Here is a 20,470-nt window from a genome sequence, read left to right on the forward strand (position 1 = left end):
CCAGGGTGCGCCAGGAACTTGCCCGGCGTGCCCCAGGGTGCGCCAGGAACTTGCCCGGCGTGCCCCAGGGTGCGCCAGGAACTTGCCCGGCGTGCTCGAGTGTGGCCTTTGCAGCTGTCTCACAGGTAGACATTTTGAAATGAAGATTTTTGTGTCTTCCAGTGAAATCGTTGCACAACATTAAAGACATACGTAATTCCTGACAAAGTAAACTCCTTTGGTACGCCGACAGGGACAGCTCCCAGGTGGCATGAGTTCACCTCGAATCACCAACACGTACCCAGACCAAAGGTGACAGACTAACACATTCCTGGAACACAGGTGGGAGCAACTTCCCTCCTCAGGCGGTCACACGCGAGCGTCTTTTTCCCCGTCACGTGTATTTACACACAACTGGCCTGCGATGCGCTAGAAGAGCCACCATGTTGAGAAAGCAAGCACCACTGAAACAGTGTCCACACAGCAGCGCTTCTGTCTACACAGACCCACACACGCGCACAGAGGAGACCAGACCTGCAGATAGTCTAGAGAAATAGTCACGAAGGCTTTTTTTTTCTTATTAGCAATATTTAAATTCAACTGCATCTTCACAATATTTTAAGTAATTAAGGGGTCAGAACCCACAGGACCAATGGTTCTTACTAAAACAGATTCATAGATAAAAGATTTGGCAGATTTAAAAGAAAGAAGACCACGTAAGGCAAAGTACACTCAGAAGGGATATTCACGGGGAGGAAGGGGAAGTTGTGGGGAGAGTACAGGAATGGGAGGACTTCTGGGAAAGCCCCCGCTGGCGTGACCATCTTTGGCTGGGTGCTTGGCTCCCACGGAACCATTCAGGCGTCGGTATGTTGGGACATCTGGACCTGAAGATAAGTCTTGTTCTCTTTGGCCTTGGCTTTCCTGGAACAATCAGAAATAAAAGTCCAATGTAGAATGAAGGGAAAAAATATCAAATTAACCTTTTGATTAAAAACTTGCCATTGGTGTGAAGGAATATCTCAACAATTGAAGAGAACAAAACCCAGCTGGGTGCTGGCCAACTTGAGATGTGTGTTTTCTCTGTCTCTCTCTGTCTCTGTCTCTGTCTCTCTCTCCCTCTTTCCCTCTCTCCCTCTCCCCCCTCCCCATTCTCCTCCCTTGCCCATCATTAATGGCCACTGAGTCATGCCTGGGTCTGGGGCATCTCTGGGGTGAACACCAAGTCATACAAATGTCTGGAAAGCTCTCAGAACCATGAAGATGAGCAGAGGGAGTGCAGGATGGAATCATGACCCTTTTCAGGGGACAGAAGCCAAGCCCTCACACCCCAGCCCTGCAGGGCTTCACCTCCCAAGGTTCTCGGCATCATCCACGGTCTCAGGCAGCGCCATGCCCTTGGTCTCGGGAAGGAGCAGTGTCATACCTCCAGCGGTCAGGCCCAGTACACCTGCAAATGAACCCGATTCCAAGTGGACGAGCATGGCCGACGCCACGCCCAACGACATGCTGCAGAGTATGGCCCACGCCACGCCCACCGGCACATGCTCTACTGCCGCAGGGGGTGGGGACACTGCTCTCTTAAAAGACAGTTGGAAATGCTGCTTTTACCACAGAAGCATAAAGTTGCATGTAGGTGATGAGCAAGAATGGTGTGCAACTCAATTTTAGCTACATAGATAATCAATGGATTGATCAACAGAGCAAAACCTAACACGGGCAGGGACTCTTCCTGCCCTCTGTCCCTCACTCTCAGCTCCCAGCCTCTCTCCCTCTCCCTTTCTCACTCTCCCTTTTTCCTTCTCCCTTTCTTCCTCTCCTATTCTTTCCCTTGCAGTCACCCATGCCAGGGTACCAGGCTTGGCAGTTCTCTGTAAATGCCCAGCTATTTTACTTGCTACCAAGTGTGTGAGCAGGCTGGGAAGGCCCGTGCTCAGGATCAGGGAAAGGAGTGAGCGCCCTCTGGTCTTTCACTGGTCTTTTTCATTCGTAAGCTGACATACAACTTTGATTCCCCTTTGTCTCCTGGAATCTCTTCCCTGTTTTTCTTCTAGACAGGGTCTGTGTGGCTCACAATCCCGCCTTGGCCTCCCAAATGCTGGGATTACAGGCATGCCCCATCATGCCTACCTGGTCTTCTATTTTTGAGATCCAGAAGTATAATTCAGCATCATTTCCCACAATTCAATGCATACGAGTTAGGAATTGAGCACAGTAGCTCTACCTTATTTGTGGATCTATTAACACAGTGTTGACCAGAGATAGTCTAACTAGATTAATGAAAGAGAAGTTTTAAAACCTGACATTTTAAATCCCCGTGAATGAGACACGGCCCAATGGAGCTGAGAAGTTTAGTCCTGCATCATCATCCACTGTGTACATTGCTGTGTGATCCACTCAGTGTTATCCTGCCCTTCATCTTATAAAAATGTGTCTCAAAAAAGCAAATGGCACCTCAAAATCAAGGTGAAAAGTTAATGTGCTTCACTGAAGCAATACAGTGACAATTCCGGTTCTGCTGGAAGTCGTATGTTTGGTGGAGGTTGGGCGGCATTATGGGAAAACTGAATCAAGTATGCGCAGACTTCAAGATTAAGAGCAGCCGGAACAAACATCCTGTTTTTGGTGAGCAGCAGTAATGTGAGCAACAGTAATTATTTTGTCAGTGGGATAGCCACTCCAGGCGGTGTCTAGTCGTGGATGCTCAGAACTGTTGTACATAGTACATAAAGGTACAAGTCTTCAGACTCTTCCTGTAGCATGAGTTGTTGTTCTCAGCCAAAGGATCAAAGTCTCTGGCCACAGCCTAGTGGAAATGCTTGAACTTTCCCAAGAAGCAAGACAGAGCATCCAGGAGACAATGACCAAGAAGCTCCATCCTCCACGCCCCTGCCACACGTAGCTGCTGCCCCCCATCCCGTGCCCTCCACCGGCTGAGGGAGGAAGAAGAAACACTCGCGGAGTCTTACCAAACAAAATGAGGGGCAAGTTCTCCCACGCCTCCATCAGCCTGAACACCAGGAAAGGGGTGAAGATCCCCCCCACGTCGCTCAGGGCAGAGCACACCATCACCCCCAGGTTCCTGGGGAAACAGGGAGAAGCAAAAGACGACGTCTGTGACTCCATCTTGCAAATGTTAGCCTAGTCTAAGCCACATTGGGCCACGTCGGGCCACGCCACGCCACGCCAGCATGCGTGGTGAGCTGGTGCTCAGAGCTCCCTGGGGATCAAAGGAGCCATGTAGATATGCACGTGTGGTGCTGAGAGATGTTGGGCTAGCGTGGACATGGGCATGAGCTGGCCTCTGAAGGACAGAGTCTACCTCTTATAAGGATGGTTAGCCTTAGGTGTGCAGTTCTGGAATCGCTGGAGGTTTGATGTGAATAGCAATCACAGGTTCCCTGCTCTAAACCTCACCTCTGACCCACTCAGCCCAGGGCTGAGGTCTGCTGTCCGTGAGGAGAAAAAAAAACAACCTACAATTTCTGCAGGGGAACAGTCTGATCGGATCTAGGCTCACAACAGTGGGAGTGGAGTCAAGCCAGGTCTGACTGATCTGCACCAGAGTCTCTGAGCGACCAAGTCATCGCCCTCCTAGCCAGCAAGTGATTGGAGGAGGGGGAGGTACAGTGGAGGGGGGGGGGGAGCCAATGAGGATAAAGAATCCATCATCACAGCTTCAAAGCCTAATTGAAACAACGTGGAAGAGAAAAGATGTGTTCAGCGCTTGGCCTCAGAGGGCTCAGTGGAGGACGGTCACTTGGCCTCATTGCTGTGCCCTTTTTGAAGCAGGATTTCATGGCAGAGAAGACACAATAGAACAAAGTTTCTCACCTCACAGCAGAGAGCAGCCAGGAAGGAGAGATGGAGACACAGACAGACAGACAGACAAATCGGCAGGCAGGAGGAGGCAGGAGGGGGTGGAGGTGAAGGCAGGGGTGGGGGTAGAGGCAGAGGCAGACTAAAGAAATCAGGAACAAGATATTCACTTCAAGGACCTCTCCTCCCCCACCCCCCATGGTGGCCACTTTCTCCAACCAGGCCCAGGGCCTAGTTCTACCAACTCCCAATAAGGCCATCAAATCACTAAAGGTGACATTGTCCAAAAAGAAATGTACTCATTACCTGACTTACGTAACTGTAACCCCTCTGACGTCACCTTTGGAACAGTCATTTTAAAAAACTAAAAATAAATAAATTTTTAAAAAATCACCCATCAATGGATTCATCCCTGATAGGCTACAACCCTCGTGTTTCAATCAGTTGATTTAATGCATGAGCTCTCTGTGGGGGAGGGGACACCTCAAATCCAACCCCCACAAAGCTCAACCAGCACCTTGCTCCTGCTCTGTCTGTCCCCCTTTATGCTACTTTCAAAATGATTTTTTGTGTGTCGAATGTTTTCCATTTTGGCTTGTATTTCTTTCCTGAACCAGCCTCAATTTCTTCTACTGTTTTGTGCTCTACTGTCCTAAGAACTTGTATCTTGGTGTAAACTCTCACTTTATAGAGAACGCCAGTTCTTCAATATGTTTGCATCCTGTGTGTATAGTGACAGCTTTCACCTGCCGAGCATCTTCCAGCGCCATTCGCCTTGCCTTCTCTTGCCCCACTTGCTGTTAAGTGATGCGTTCACAACGTAAGAGTGAGTTGCTCTTTCATTATTCATCTTTTAACACTATGGTTTCTTTCCTTTCCTGTCATTCCAGAAAGGTCTATGGGGAGAGAGGCCAGATCTTGCTCTAGGCTAGTAGAATTTTCCTTTTCACCAGGATTGGGCTTGACTAGATGATGCCAGCCCTTGCGTCCCCCGTGTCCAGGGGGTGACAGGGTTGACAGTGTGGAAATCCTCACCGTGCAGGGTCCCCCTCCCACTCCTCCTCTTGGGGTGGTGCTGTGAGCCATTCCCAGAGGCCAGCCTCGAACCCCTGCTTTACCTCACTCCTGAGAGGGAGCTCATCCTCAGCTCTCACCTGTTTCATTGTTCCGGTGGGGAGTGCTGGGCAGGTTCAAGCTGGGAGCACTGGGCCCCGCCCTCCAGGTGGGAATGCTTGGCCCCACCCTCCAGGTTCACACTCTGCTTATCTGATTGGCTGTCCAGGGTGGGCTGTGCCACAGAGACTCAGCCCACTCCGTGCTAGAGAGGCCTTCCCAAGCCTGCTCTTTGGAGGAGATCCTGGGTTTAAAGGTAGCCCTTTTACATTTGTCCTTCATCTTCTCATAGCTCTTGGAGGATTTTCAAGAAGGATAAGATTACATTGGTTTTCAGTATTTTTTTTAAAAAGTGTTGAAAATCAAACTTTTGATAAGCGCACAGATGCTAGAAAAAGTAGGGGACGAGGCCCTCCTCTAGGATTCGCATCCTGTGGTGGTAGTGATTGCTGGGTGAAGCTAGAGAAGAGCTTTGAGAGAGGCAGAGGCCTCTGACATCACAGGGTTGCTTTTCCAAGGAGCTCATAATCCAGAGAGGGGCGGGAATAGAAAGAGAATTGTCACAAGGCCGTGCGTATTAACGCCAATAAATGTTCTTACAACACACATTGTGGACTTAGGCCCCCAAACCCAGTGAATCAGAAGAATTGTCAGAATCGTTCACACAGCACATGTGAACAATGATTGTTTTGAAAGTGCCTCACGTTTTCTAATTCAGACTTGATTTGATTGCTTGAAAATACTCGAGCTCGCATGACTCTGTAGGTGCGCACACACACACACACACACACACACACACGTATGTGAAGTTGAATGATGCTTCTAAACACCTGGGTCCCACCTTCCTGCCAGTCCTCCCCCTCCCCCTCCACATTCCCATTCAGAACCCAGCTGGTCTGGTCTTTGTCCATGGAAGATCAGGCGCTCAGTACCTGCTGTGGTTCAGACAAGTTCTCTCAGAAACCCACACGCTGAAGCCATGCTTTCCAGCCCACGGTGCTACTAGATGGGAGGGATACAGCCTTTTGGAGGTGGGGCCTAGAAGGGGATGTTAGGGATCCTAACACTTCCCTTTCCCTTCGCTCTGCTTCTACTTCCTGGCCACCATAAGGTGAACAGGCCTGCTCTGCACACTTTTCTGCCATGACTCACTCTGCTCTCCCGGGCCCAAGGCACCCTCAGAGATAACCAACATGGCACTTTTGGCAGTTTACATTTCCAGTCAGGCCCCTGGGTCTGATCACCAGTGGAATTGCTTGTCCCGGCTATTTTTAAACTCTGAGATCAGAACTATCAGCCTAGCAAGTTTTCTCTGGAATTTGCCTTCATCTCCTGGTATTCATTCCAAGGAACGTTTTACAAATAAGCCTTTAACAAAGGAAGAGATAGGAAAAAAAAAAAACAGGTAATTTTGGTCAGCTATGTGTCTGTGGAAGGGCTCAGAGACCTGTTCAGGTATAAGCTGAGTCTAAGGAACTGGGAAATCTCTTGGAAACCATTGGTATAGTATCCAAGGGAGAATAAATCATGTATGAAAAACAAAAGAGTTTAATGAACCAAATTCTCACAAAAGTCAGGTTAATAGAATACCAATTTTTCAAACTTCAGATAAGGTGATTACTTTCACATCAAAAATCATGTTTATTTAAGACTAGTAAGTCTTCTAAGGAAAAGACAATGAGTAACAGGCACATTTGGAGATGCTCAAAGATGCTCAACATGCCAGGCACAGTGGCTCAGGCCTGTAATCTCAACTACTCAGGGGGCTGAAGTTGAAGGACTGCAGTTCGAGGCTAGCTGTGGGCAAAAAAGCACAAAAGCCTGCCTGAAAACTAAAACAAAAAGGAGCCTCTAAAGCTGTGTGCCTACAATGCTCACAGATACACATTGCAAGTGCCAATGGCCAGATGAATAGATAACCAAATATGGGATGTGCATAAAATGGAATATCATTCTCACTTAAAAGGAGTGAGTTCTGTTACATGCTCCAAAGAAATGCCCCTTAAGGATATTTGATAAGTATAATAAGCCAAACAAAAGGCTAACATTGTAGGACTCACGTATGTGGGTTCCTCCAGGGTTAGGTGAGCTTCCAACAACACCGTTCAGTATCCATGCTGACCAGCCCTGGAGACTTCTTGAGGAGTCTTGGGAAGGCTAGTCCTCCCCCAGCCTGTCTGGCAGGTGGGTATTTCACTGTTTCCTGTTGTGCTCTCACCTGATGAATGTGGGGTACAGCTCTGCGTTGACCAGGCAGATCATTTGTAACACAATGGTGACCCCCATCCGGCCAATGCAAGCCACAGTGATGCCCAGCCAGTGCAGCTCTGCAGAGAAACACAAAGACACTGTGGTAGAGGGCGGGGCATGCTCCTGATTGACAGCAAGGCTCTGCAGAGAAACACAAAGACACTGTGTGCCGGGGGCCCCTTGAGCCCCTTTGTAGTCCCAATCTAATCTCTCCAGCCTGGCTGCTCAGGAGGCAGACTTCACAAGTCCCCAGTCTCCTGCACAAGATTCTGCCACAGTGACCACCAAGCACAGAATACAAGCAATAAAGAGGAAAAAAGCACCTCTCTCTGGGTATGTACCAAACAATTCCAAAGGCAGCAAATGTGAGGTGGTTGATCTCCTCAAATTAAAACCAGCTTAACATACCAAGCCACGGTAGCTCACACCTGTAATCCTAGCTGCTCAGGAGGCTGAGATTTGAAGACTGAGGTTCAAAGCAAGCCCAGATAGATAAATCTAGGAGACTCTTACCTCCAATTAACCAGCAAAAGGTTAGTGGAGTTATAGATTGAGTGGTAGAGCACTGGTACCCAGTGAAAAAGCCAAGTGAGAGAGAGAGGCCTCAAGTTCAAGCCCCAGTACCCGCAATACAAAAAATGAAACATGACAAGGTTAATCGACTTGAACTTTATAGGAGTTCCAGTGTTGTTGACCTTGCAGTGTCAGGTCAAGTTCGTGGGGAGACAGGGTAGAGGGGAATGATTAGAATCCTCATGCATCTCGGAGAGAGGGGAGCCGTGTAAAATGTCCCAACCATTTTTATAAAGCTGTCGGGCAGTGTTGTACTGAAAGTATACCTGTAACCGATCCCCCAGGGAGGTGGCTCACAGACGTGTCCCACAACATACAAGTCTACCCCAAAAGACCCTCAAAAGTATGGTCGCCACAGCTGTAGGGCAGTGGGAAGAGGCTGGAGACAACACGTGACAGTGAACATGCTGTTTACATGATGGGAGGCCACACAGTGAGAAAAGAAGCCGCCATCTCCCTAATCCCAGTACTTAGGAGCCAAAGGGCTGGAGGACCCCATTTTGAGGCCAGTCTAGGCAAACACTTAAGATTGTTCAAAAAATAAATAAAGGATCTGGGAAAGTAGCTCAGTGATAGAGTGCTTGCCTTGCATGCATGAGGCTCTGGGTTCGATTCCTCAGTACCATGTAAGCAGAAAAAGCCAGAAGTGGCACTGTGACTCAAGTGGTAGAGTGGTAGCCATGAACTGAAGAGCTGAGGAACAGTGCTCAGTCCAAGAGTTCAGGTCCCACTACCAACAAGGAAGGAAGGAAGGAAGGGAGGGAGGGAGGGAAGGAGGGAGCGAGGGAGGGAGGGAGGGAGGGAGGGAGGGAGGAAGGAAGGAAGGAAGGAAGGAAGGAAGGAGCAAACAAAAAGGACTGGGAGTTCAAGTGCTAGAGGACCTAACCAACAAGCACAAGGTCCTGATTCTGGCAAAAAATAAAGACATGGGATCAAATGTTTCAGATGGCAAACATACAAGGCGCGTTGGCATGTGAGACCATGGTTGGTCCTCACAGATATAAGGGAAAGGACAGAAAGAAAGCGTCCATGTGTGGGGTTCAGAAGCAGGCCCACTGCTTTGTGAGGTAGAGGTCACACACAGGAGGCTGTGTGGAAGAGGCATCGATTAGGAAGGACTTTCGGGGGGAAGTTTCGGGGCTGGAGTCACTCTCTGGGTGTTGGGGTAGCTAGAAGTTTGCGGAGTCTTTAGTCATACTGTTATATTTGCTACTGGAGAATTTAAAAAAAAAAAACACATCTTTTTAAATATAGGAGACTCTTTGTTCCTGTTCCAGAAGCTTATCAGGGCATTTCAACACTCTTCCCACAATCCCATTCACGGGCAGACATTGAACCCAGGACAGCTCACCTTGGGGGATGAAAACCATGAGGAGACTGGCTGCCCCCACCACCATGTTGGACATGGCCATGGGGTAGATGCGGCCGAGGCGGTCGATGGTGAAGAGGATGGTGAAGGCCGCGGGGAACTCTACCAGCGCTGAGAAAAGGAAGTCGAGGTACAGGTTGCTGCCCGTGGCGCCCATGTGCATGATGAGGCCCTGGTAGAGCACGGCGCAGGCAAACCTGGACGAGAAGGAGGGCCGCGGCGTCACAGGCCCGCGGGGAGGCGGGCGCCGGAGCCCTGCCCAAGCGAGCCCCGGGGCCCTCCGTCAGAAACTCCCGTGAGAACCTCTGCCAACGCCCACTCCTCCCTGGATTCCGGAAACTGGGAGAAGAAAGAGGTGACGAGCTGTGTGCTTGGGCACCCGCCACGGCCCCCGGGCGGCAAGTGCGAGACACGGTGGGCGCCGGGCAGGCGCAGCGCCCCGCTGCTTTGCCAGCCTGTGGCCACCATCACCTCGTTCTCTGGGCCTCGGTGCTCTCGTCTGTAAATAGGAGAGTAGCAGCGTCTACCACACCGGGTTGAGTATTGGGTTCGTGGGCAGATGTGCCTACCACAGCTCACCAGACACAGAGCACACACTCGGGAAAGACGCACTGCCATTGTCACCGCTGCCATCACCAGCGGCCACCCCTTCCCAAGGTCAAATGTCCAGAGCATGACACTGAGACCCATGCGGACGCACCTGCACCTGGCACATCCTTCCTTTCATCCGCCACGCAGCCTCTCCTTCCACATTTGAGAGCATCAGTAAGGGTGAGGAGCAGGGCACCGAGTCCAGTGGCCAGCCTGCCTACGTCACTCAAGTCAAAACTTAGAGCTCTTACATGGGTACCGTGTCTCACACCTCCAGTCCTGGTTGTTTGTGAGGCTGAGCATGGGGTTGGGGAGGGGGGTGGAGGGACGTACAGTCCAAGTTCAGCCAGGGGGGAAAGTCAGCAGGACTCCATCTCAACCAGTAAAAAACCAAGTGCAGTGGTGGGTATCTGCCACCTCAGTGCTGGCAGGAGGTATAAACAGGAGGATCACGCATGGTTCTGGCTGGTTTATGTAAAAGGCAAGATCATCTCTCAAAAATAACTCAAATTGCTTGCCATAGTGGCTTAAGATTAAAATCCTAGCTACTTGGATAAAAGGATCGTGGTTCAAGGACAGCCTGATCATTAAAAAGTTCCCAAGACTCCATCTGAACCACAGCTGGGTACAGTGGCACACTCCTGTTACCCCAGCTATGTGATGGCTGGACACAGGGAACACATCCATCATCGCCAGCATCACAAGGAAGCACCGAAGGAAAGTGAGAGCCGACATCAACCTTGGCATAGAGCAAGATCCAATGTGGAAAATAACCAACACCAGGAAAAGGAGACTGGAGGTATGGCTCAAGTGGTAAAATGCTTGCCTAGCAAGCAGAAGACCCCGAGTTCAAATCCTAGTACCAGAAGAAAATGAAAGAAATGTCTCTGTTATCCCAGCATGCCTCTCAGCTGTGTCCGGCGGATCCTTGAGCCTCCAAGGCCACCGGCAGGCCTGTGACTTTATTATTCTGGGTAGATCTGGAGGGGAGGCCAGCGAGGGGAAGGGGCAGAGGACCAAGGAGTCTGGCCTGGATGGAAAAGTGGGGTGCAGCCTGAGGAGGGGTGTGCTAAGAGGCAGCGGCTCCTCAGACACTTGCAGCAGCTGTGGGACCTACCAGAGACAGCCCAATCCAAGTGCCCCCCACCTTGAGGGGAGCATGTGGGGTGCAGCTGGGAAAGCGGAGCTGTACGGGGGAGCTGCCCCTCAATGCTGGCAGCGGGCGGGGCCAGGCTGCAGGCCCCAGGTCTAAAGAACTTGGGCTGATTTCGTGCAACAGCGGTTATTTATTCAACTCACAGCAAATATTTACTGCCGGTCCACCACGTGCCGGCCGCTGCCCCAGCACAGTTCAGTGAGAACTTTCATGAACTTTCAGCAACTGTAACCAGTATGGGCCTGCTCCCCGCCCTGTGGGGGGGGTCTCTTCCCCCACGCCCCAGTCCTGAGTGAGCACCCTCCAGGGAAGGGCACAGACGCAGGAAGAGGAGGATGAGGAGGGCAGAGCCCAGGGCAGGGGAGCACAGGGCACAGGCACAGGGCAGGGGAGGACAGGTGGGGGAGAGCACAGCCCAGGGCAGGGGAGGAGGGGAAGGGCGCCAACACCCAGGGCAGGCCAGGGGAGGAAGGTTGCGCTAAGCACCTGTAGACTTGGCTAATCTAGGGACCCAGAATTCACACTTCTCCCCGCTGCCCAGGAGGGCAGGTGCTCCACATGAGGAAGGAAACTCCGTCCCGGTGACACGGGGCCACAGATCCCCTCTGCCCTCAACCCCAAGTCAAAAGCTGCTGGTCCCGGGTGACACTGGGCATCCAGCCAGGCCCCACACTTGGCTGCACCTCACCTCACGGCGCACCTCTCCCGGCAGGCCTTTCTGACTGAGACCAGCCTTCCTCGTTCTTGTGTGTGCCCGTGCAGGGGCTTGGACTCAGGGCCTCATGCTCTCCCTTGCTTTTTCCTTTTTGATTTTTCATTGAAGCGTGGTACTCTATCACTTGAGCCACAGCTCCACTTCTGGCTTTTTGCTGGTTACTGGGAGGTAAGAGTCTCATGTACTTTTCTGCTGAGGCTGACTTCAAACGACGATCCTCAGCTCTCAGCCTCCTGAGTAGCTGGGGTGACGGCGTGAGCCACCGGCGCCTGGTGCAGCAGCTCTCTGAGAAAGTTTGGCTCAAGAGCTCTCTTCCCCTTCTCTCCTCCTGTAGGACCCTGACCTACACTCCCTGATGTTTGCACATAGGAAGGACTTAGCATAGGCTCACCAGCCCTTAGGAAGGACTTAGCACATGCACATCAGCACTTAGGGAGGACTTGGCACAAGTACTATAATCAGCACATAGGAAGGACTTAGCACAGGTTCATCAGCACTTAGGAAGGACTTAGCACAGGCATGTCAGCACTTAGGAAGGACTTGGCACAAGTACCATAATCAGCACATAGGAAGGACTTAGCATAGGCTCACCAGCCCTTAGGAAGGACTTAGCACATGCACATCAGCACTTAGGGAGGACTTGGCACAAGTACTATAATCAGCACATAGGAAGGACTTAGCACAGGTTCATCAGCACTTAGGAAGGACTTTAGCACAGGCATATCAGCACTTAGGGAGGGCTTGGCACAAACATCACACATCAGCACGTAGGAAGGGCTTACCACAGGCTCATCGGCACTTAGGAAGGACTTAGCACAGGCATATCAGCACTTAGGGAGGGCTTGGCACAAGCAGCACACATCAGCACGTAGGAAGGGCTTACCACAGGTACATCAGGATGCAGGTATGCTTCCTCAGGTTGGGCGTGCGGAACAGGTCTATGAAGGAGGGACTCAGCTTTTCCGTGGTGTCCTCCTCAAGAGAGAGCATCTATGGAGGCCGTGCAGTCAGTGCACGGGGTCCCACTCGCCCCACCAGCCACCGGCCCCAGAGGCGTCTTCCAGACCCCACGCCAACCCCAGGCCCGTGGTGCAGGAGGCCCCTTCCCGGCCGCGTCACCTTCAGATCGGCGGGAGGCGGCTTCCCGTTCTTCTGGGCGATGTGCTCCATGGTCCTCCGGGCCTGAGCGCTCCTCCTCTGCGACAGGAGCCACCGCGGGGACTCGGGCACGCACCTGCGGGCACGGCCACCGCACTGGGGCGCCGCCTCCACATAAACCCACCGGGAGCGGCCCGCCCTCCTCAGGGTGACCGCGGGCAGCACCGGGCAGCCGCAGCCTCTGTCCCCGGAGCGTGGCCTCAGAGAGGACAGGAAGGCAGGAAGACCCCCCGCCACCTCTTTCTGCGAATGTCCCATTACCAGTAGTAGAGCGGGAAGAGGAAGGTGGGCAGGGACACGGCCAGCTGGAGCCAGCGCCAGTGCGGAATGGCGTAGGCCATGCCGGTGAGCAGCACCAGCCCCGCCGTGAAGGCCATCTGGTACAGGATCGCCACCAGCCTGCGGGAGCCCGAGCCCACGAACTCCGTGACTGCCACAGAGACAGGGACACGGGGCGGACGTGAGCGCTAGCCCTCTCCTCCTCCCCAGCCCCGCCCACGCCCTGCCCGCTCCCCACCTTCTCTCTGTGCCCCCCCCAAACCACAACCTGCTAGGGTCAAATGTCAGGCAGCCTGCCTCGGCCAGGCCCAGTGATCTGCTTTTCACTGAGCCTTTCTGCCACCCAGGCTCCCCCCCCTCCCCAGGAGCTCCACGCGGGGATGGGCCAGGAGTGTCCATTCACTTAATGGACATCTTTGGAGTTCACCCAGATGGGTGCCACGGGCCTCCGATTCTCGATTCTCAAGAGAGATGACAACTCCCCCCCCATGCAATCAGCTGCCCCCCCTTTCCCGGACCCCTGGCTCCGCCTGCCACGCCCCGGGCAGCTGAGCCCCGTGCCATTACTCAGTGTGTAGCCGGCCATCCAGCTGCCCTTGCTGACCAGACCCTGCAGCAGACGGAGCAGCAGCGTGGATGTGTAGTCCGGGGCCACCGCCGTCAGCACACCGGACACGGCGGTGACCAGGGAGGTCAGCAGGAGACACAGCTTCCGGCCAAACCTGCGGGCGAGGCAGCCTGGCTGTGATGGGGATCGGGGACCGGCTGGACGCCCTCCCTGCCTGCTTCGTGCCCGCTGGATCTCCTGCAAACTTAGTGACCTAAGACAGAACCTCTGTGTCCTGCACCCCACAGCCATGACACAGGCCTGATCCTACCCCCCCCACTACCAAGCGGCCCCTTCCCCAGTGACCTGCTGGTAGAACCCGTGTGGGCTGTGCCCCTCCTCTCCACCCGTGCTGCCCTGGCACCGTCCCCTCCTTTCTCCACAGGGCCCCTGCATCTCAGCTCCACCCACCCTCCTCCACCCCAGCCCCAGCGCACTGCCCCCCCCAGCTCCCCGCAGCACAGAAGGCAGGTCTGAGGGCCTGGTCTTTGCTCACCTGTCCGCAATGTAGCCGATGCCCAGGGAGCTCAGGAAGAAGCCCAAGTTCACACAGGACTGGAAGAGATCCACCTTCCAGGCGTCGGAGCACACCAGGTTAAACTGCCAGGCGCACCGCAGGGAGGCGGAGGGGAAGAGAAGCGCAGGACACTCACCCCTCCTGCGAATCACGCGAGATTCACCCCCGCTTCCCTCCGGCCCAGCGCACAGTCCCTTCGCCTGGCCCGTGGCGTACTTGTTCTCATCACGTCTTCCTAAGACCCAGTTCTGGCGATTCCTTAATCCAGAACTCACTCCGTACCATCCCACCAATGCTAACGAACGCAGCCACAGCCAGGGTACTGCCACTCAGAGCTGGGGTCATGGGGCAAAACCTCCTTGGTAAAGGAGTTTCCAAAAGAAATACCATGCAACCAAATACAAATGCCACAGAGCCAGTAAAAATCAATAAAAGCCTTTCGTTGGTCCCATTGGTCGTTCTGTGCTTAATTACATGAATTCCAGCAGCAGTTAATCGCGTTGGTCGTTCTGTGTTTAATTACATGAATTCCAGCAGCAGGTGTGCACTCAGTCGTGACTAGTGGTTGGAAGGCAGCACCAGAGAATGGGGGCCAGAGTCAGAGGGGACACCCCAGGGCCTCCTTTGTGGGGAGTGCATCATGGGGTGGGGAGTGGGGATCTGAGAGGCGAGAAGAGACTCAGAAAGTCCCCGTGTCAAGCACCGGATGAAGTGTCATGGGAAGAGCCAGCGGGACAGGCAGCTGGGGAGGCCCCGTGCGGACTGGGGGCTGGGAGAGGCCGCTGGCTGCTCACATAGGGTTTGAGGCTTGAGGAAAAGCAGGGGAGCTCTCCCTGGCCCAGGACACCAGTGGCAGCATATGCCGGGCCGGGGGGGGGGCAGATGGAGGGCACATGCTGGGCCCGGGCTAGGGCAGACGGAGGGCGCATTACTGGCAGAAGACTTCCTGGCCACCTTCCCTCCATCTCTGCTCTGCTACACGTGCTCAGCCTACCCAGAGCGGCACCGCAAGTGTCACTGAGCACCAGGACCAGTGCTCGCCTCTGTCAGCCCAGCCACTCACAGCCAAAGCCAGCCCAGGCGAGAACGTCTCTGACATGCTAATCTCTAACTTGCCAAAAGCCAGAAGTGGAAGTTGGGCTCAAGTGGTATAGCACCAGCCTTGAACAAAAGCTAAGGGACAGTGCCCAGACTCAACATACAAGCTGAGTGAGAGTACAAGATCCCAGATTAGTACAGGAAAGAAAGAAAGAAAGAAAGAAAGAAAGAAAGAAAGAAAGAAAGAAAGAAAGAAAGAAAGAAAGAAAGAAAGAAAGAAAGAAAGAAAGAGAAAAGAAAGAAAGAAAGAGAAAAGAAAGAGAGAAAGAGAGAGAGAAAAAGAGAGAGGGAGGGAGGGAGGAAAGGAAGGAAGGGAAGGAAGGAGAAAGAAGAAAGATAGAGAGAGAAAGAAAGAAGGAAAGAAAGAGAGGGAGAGAAGGAAGAAAGGAAAGAGAGAGAAAGAAAGAAAAAGAGAGGGAGAGAAGGAAGGAAGGAAGAGAAAGAAAGAAAAAAAGAGAGACGGAGAGAATGAAGGAAGGAAGGAGAGAGAAAAAGAAACAAAGAAACAAAGAAAGAAAAAAGAGAGAGAAAGGAAGGAAAGAAAAAGAAAGAGAAAGAAAGAAGCAAAGCAGCAAAGAAAGAAGGAAAGAGAGGGAGGGAGAGAAGGAAAGAGAAAGAGAGAGGGAGAGAAGGAAGGAAGGAAGGAGAGAGAGAGAGAAACAAACAAACAAACAGAAAGAAAGGAAGAAAGAAAAAAGAGAGAAAGGAAGGAAGAAAAAGGAAGGAAAGAGAAGAAAGGAAAGAAAGGAAGGAAGAAGGGAAGAAAGAAGGGAAGGAGGGAGGGAGGGAGGGAGGGTCACTTAGCAACTTTGGGCCTGTTTCCTGATCTGAAACTGTCATATCTGAGGGCTGCTGGGGACATTCAAGGTGACATACACGAGGAAAGTTTTACCAAAGAGCAACGCGTTTTAGTGTAAAACGTAAGGTTTTCTTCCCCACTCGTTTCGATGCTGCCGGTGTAAGCCAGGCCTTGCTCCGGCCTGGAAGACTGGAGCTGTCTGATTGGCGGACGAGCAATGCTCCCGTGAGGTGAGCACCTTGCATCTGTGAGCCATGAATAGGAGCCCTGCCACCCACCGGCTCGTGCCCAGACCCTGCTGTCCGTCCCTGCCAGAGGACAGCTCCCACAGACGGGCTCAGCCTTCCTCCCAACCTCCCTTCCAATGCCAATGGTCATTTCTATTCACGTTCAGCTTAGGAGCCATCTTCATACCCCTGCCCTCCTGGTTTTCCTGCCCGCTCACAGACCATTCCCAGGTGCTAACCGGCCTCTCCACGCTCCAAGTCCCCAGCTACGCATGGTCTCTTTGGAGCCTCCACCCACATCTCCCAAAACAATGTTCTAGGTGCCACCATTGTCCCAAGGGAGCGGGAACCATGGAGGAAATGTCACCCCTGGACGGCATCTTCCTCCCTCCACAGCTTCATGCTGCTTCTCCTTCCCAGCTATGCCAGCTGGTGTCTCTGTCAGTTGTTTTACTCCATCCTGAAAGGCCCCGGTTGCCTGGGACTGTGTGCGAGTGAAGCCACCATGCCTTTCAGCTCCTCCGCTCCCAGCTCAGCTGGGCCTGGGCTTCTAGAGGCCTCTTCCAGGCTGGCAGCCCTGCCAGGCCTTCTCCAGTCCAAACTCAGCCCAGCCCCGGCATCCCAGGCCTGCAAAGACAGACCTGGCAGAGGCAGGGCCACCGCTGGCTGCTCCTGCTGGGATTTCACCAGGGCCGCACCAGGCTTTCTGGCCCAGTACAGAAAACAAGGCCATGTCCGCCATCTTGTTCATCACTAGAGCTAGCCAGGGTCCTGGTTCAACTACCTGTTCTCTGCAGACTCCAACTCAGGAGAGGAAGAATTCCTCACACACAGAAGGAGGTGACCCCTGGGCTGTCTCACCTTACCTCAACTTACCTCACCGCTGCCTGAGACTATGCCTCCAGTGCTCATGACTAATAGGGCTGGGGACTGGGGCGGGGGCTCGGGGGAGGGTGCTGGAGGCTGAGGCTGTGGCTGATGGAGAAGTTGGAATAAAAAACCAGGGAATATTTTATTCCTTCCCCAGGGGCCTCATCACTCCAATCTCAAAGCCTTGGGGTGGGAGCTAAATGTGGGGTCAAGCAAAGTCATTCAGTATTCTTCCACAAGCAAGTCCCAAAGTCCAAGATAATACTAGGTTAAAAATTAGTCTGCAGCAATTAACAACAGAGAAGTTTCCAACCCTAATCTCAGGAGGATAAGGAGCGGGGCCAGGGGAGTTTGAAAGCAGTTAGAAGGGAGAAATAAAGTGGGAGGTAACACCTGTCTATGAGCTGATTCCCCATTCATTCATTCATTCATTCCTAGTCCTGCCCCTCCATGCCAGTCTTTCTAATGTCCTTTGATATCTTCAGATGAACCCCATGCCCTTGAAATCTAGCCAGCACAGAAAAACTCCTTGGCCCCTGACAATACGAGCTCCAGCACACTCAAATCCCCACCAATGCCTCGCTCCCTCCTTCAATGCACCAACAGTCGGGTATTTGTAAAACCCTTTCTGTTCCCTCTGTGGCTATACATTACCCCTTCCTGCCTAAGGGCTACCACTCCAGAACCCAGAGTGCAGTGCTTCTCCCTGCCTGCCCCCCCCCCAAGCCAGAACCCTCTGCCAAGCTGGGTCACTCCTCCTGGCCCTGGCCTGTGCAAGGTATGCACCTCTTATATCATCTTCTGTTCCCACGACAACCACAGTGATCGACATTTCTCAGCCAGGCTCTTGAATAGGCCTCTTCAAGCTTCTCCCCGCCATCTTGCTTCAGACCATTTACCAGGTCCAGCTAGAACTGTCTTGGTCCTCTACCTAAATAAAGATCCAATCTTTTCATTTAGCACTAAGGTAAGGTTGCCAGACTTGGCAAATAAAAATGGAGGGTGCCCAGTTAAATTTGAATTTAAGATAACAATTCTTAGTACAAGTAGCTTGTGAAATATTTCTATTTCCAACCTCAGTCATCAGTAAAAAAAAATAATAATTCAAGATATGCAATATAAATCTTTTAAAAATTGTGTTATGCTGCCTGGCAGTGTTGGATACCTCTGCTCCCAGCTAGTTAGAGGCTGAGGTATGAGAATTATTTTATCCCAGAAATTCAAAACCAGTCTAGGCAAAATAACAGATTCCATCTCTCTCTCTTTTTTTTCTGGTTGTAGGACTTGAACTCTGGGCCTGGGCGCTGTCCCTCAGCTCTTTACCTCAAAGCAAGTGCTCTACCACTTAAGCCACAGCACCACTTCCGGTTTTCTGGTGGTTTATTGGAGGTAAGAGTCTCACGGACTTTCCTGCCTGGGCTGGCTTTGAACCACAGTCCTCAGATCTCAGCCTCCTGAATAGCTAGGCTGACAGACGTGAGCCATGGTACCCAACTAACAGATTCCATCTCAAGAAACCAAAAACAAAACAACAAAAGAAAACCAGATGGATAACCTATGCTTTCACTGACAATCACAAAGAGGTGTGTGTTTAACTCCACAAAAACCAAGAGAACCCAGTAACCCCCACCCATCCACACACACTCTGCCAGGCAGGCTTCCCTCCTTTCAGGGACAGCCCTGTGTTGCCATGGAAATCCCCAGAGAAAGGAGGAAAAGGAGGGAGGGGCCCACATTGGGGGACTGGGGGAGGGGAAGGGGGGGCAGCTGGGGAAGACCAGGAGCTGGAGGGCCTGGCACCTCAGGCTCCAGGGTAGCTTGCAACCACCAGGGTATTGGTAGCATGGCACGGGAACACGTTCAGGACTGTCGCCTCTACTTGGTCAGTAAAGAGAAAAAAACATCTAGTGGTCACCTATTTTACCAAAAGCTCCTCAAAGCACAATGCTCAAATGGCTAACTGAGTCTTCCAAGCAAGGTCCAGGACCGCGCCGCACTGCCCCAGGGACCACAAGCAGGCGCGAGGTGTAAGTGCCGGTCTACAACTGCATAGCTCCCTGCTGAACATGACAACAGGTTATCGTGATCCCTGCTCACTGCCATGGAAACCAAGGCTCAGAGACGGTGAGTAACGTACGGTGGATACTCAGCTCGAAAGGGGCACAGTCAAGGTCAACTAAATAGTCTGACTCCAACGCCAAGGCAATTGCCATGAGTGGAGAGAAGAGACTCCACAGGACAGGCCAGACTCAAAGTGCGATCTGCAGCCTGGGGAGGAGTGGGGGGGAGGAGAGGGGGAGTCCGAGGCTTCCCACTCCAAAGTCCTCTGCACCCTCCCCCCCACCCCCAGAGCCCGGCCTGACATGTGCTGGGTGCACACCAAGCAAGACCCCTCCCTCTTCCTGATGGATGTGAGACTGGATGGCAGGCTTCGCTTCTGATTCCCTCCTCCTCCCGAAGGCCCCCCATGACCCCCTGAAATGCAGAGCCCATTCTTACCTCGGTGACAATGGTGGAGCCGGGCGCGTCGTACACCCAGCCGTGCTGACAGGGCCGCAGCGGCAGCTGGCTCCTGTTGGCGGCCAGGCTGGCCAGCGGGTCCACACAGCCCAGGTCGCTCCGGTTCCAGTCCACCTCGTACTGCGTGCACTGGCGGAGATGGGCCTCGTCCGCCGCGCCCGGGCTGGGCACCGTGTAGTTCAGCTCCTCGGCCAGGCTCCAGCCGCATCGCTGGCTCAGCTCAGCCACCCCGGGGCTCCGGCAGCGGTGCTCGGGGGTGAAGCCCAGGAAGACGATGCCCACGTAGATGGGGGCTAAGGCAGCGGAGATCAGCGATAAGAGGAAAAATGTCTGCTTCTGGAACAAGCCAAACTCTCCCACCTGCTCCAAAATGTCATCGATGGTAGGCATGGCAGGGCGATGTCTGCATCAGCTGGGCTGGACTGACACTGGGGCGTTGTGGCTGCATGCGCTGGCATTCAAAGGTTTTTTGCAATGAGGTGGTTTGACATTAACGTGCTGTCCAAGCATGACACATCTGGACGGTAACCAATTACAAGTAACCTTTTGCCCAGTGGTGCGGGTAGGAGGATGAGGGGAGGAGACACACAGCAGGTCCACAGCTGCCTTGTTTGCTTTGCTGGTCAGGCAGAGATCACCGCTCACCTGCACAGCGAGGGAGAAGGTGAGCAAGGGGGCTGGAAACTCTCCTGCATCTCCCAGGGCCCTGATCAATTCCCTGTTTATACAAAAAGCCTTTTATAATGCAGATAGATCAAGGGCCACAAACCGACTGCTTGGGTGTAGCTGCGTAGCGTCCAATCAGGGGGTTCCTTGCCTCCTACATCTGG

General features: G+C 52.9%; 1 protein-coding gene across 1 annotated transcript; it reads right to left on the minus strand.

Annotated features, from left to right (window-relative positions):
- Positions 1-546: 546 nt before the first annotated feature.
- On the minus strand, positions 547-20,153 carry Slc22a1 (solute carrier family 22 (organic cation transporter), member 1). The gene is made up of 11 exons (XM_013024589.1): positions 19,620-20,153; positions 14,106-14,209; positions 13,570-13,724; positions 12,985-13,153; positions 12,685-12,799; positions 12,449-12,555; positions 9,086-9,300; positions 7,130-7,238; positions 2,949-3,061; positions 1,330-1,429; positions 547-903 (listed from the first exon to the last, which is right to left on the minus strand). The coding sequence occupies exons 1-11, from the start codon at positions 20,028-20,030 to the stop codon at positions 837-839; spliced, it is 1,665 nt and encodes a 554-aa protein (XP_012880043.1). The 5' UTR covers positions 20,031-20,153; the 3' UTR covers positions 547-836.
- Positions 20,154-20,470: the final 317 nt, after the last annotated feature.

Source organism: Dipodomys ordii, unplaced genomic scaffold (assembly GCF_000151885.1).
Source record: "Dipodomys ordii isolate 6190 unplaced genomic scaffold, Dord_2.0 Scaffold77, whole genome shotgun sequence".
NCBI classification, from domain to species: domain Eukaryota; kingdom Metazoa; phylum Chordata; class Mammalia; order Rodentia; family Heteromyidae; genus Dipodomys; species Dipodomys ordii.

Excerpts from the sequence above, each read along its gene's own strand:
- Slc22a1 (XM_013024589.1), bottom strand. The coding sequence starts at position 20,030 with ATGCCTACCATCGATGACATTTTGGAGCAGGTGGGAGAGTTTGGCTTG. Across the intron at positions 13,725-14,105 it reads ATCGGCTACATTGCGGACAG|GTTTGGCCGGAAGCTGTGTC; the intron begins GTGAGCAAAGAC and ends CCTCGCCCGCAG. Across the intron at positions 1,430-2,948 it reads CTTGCCCCTCATTTTGTTTG|GTGTACTGGGCCTGACCGCT; the intron begins GTAAGACTCCGC and ends GTTCATTTGCAG.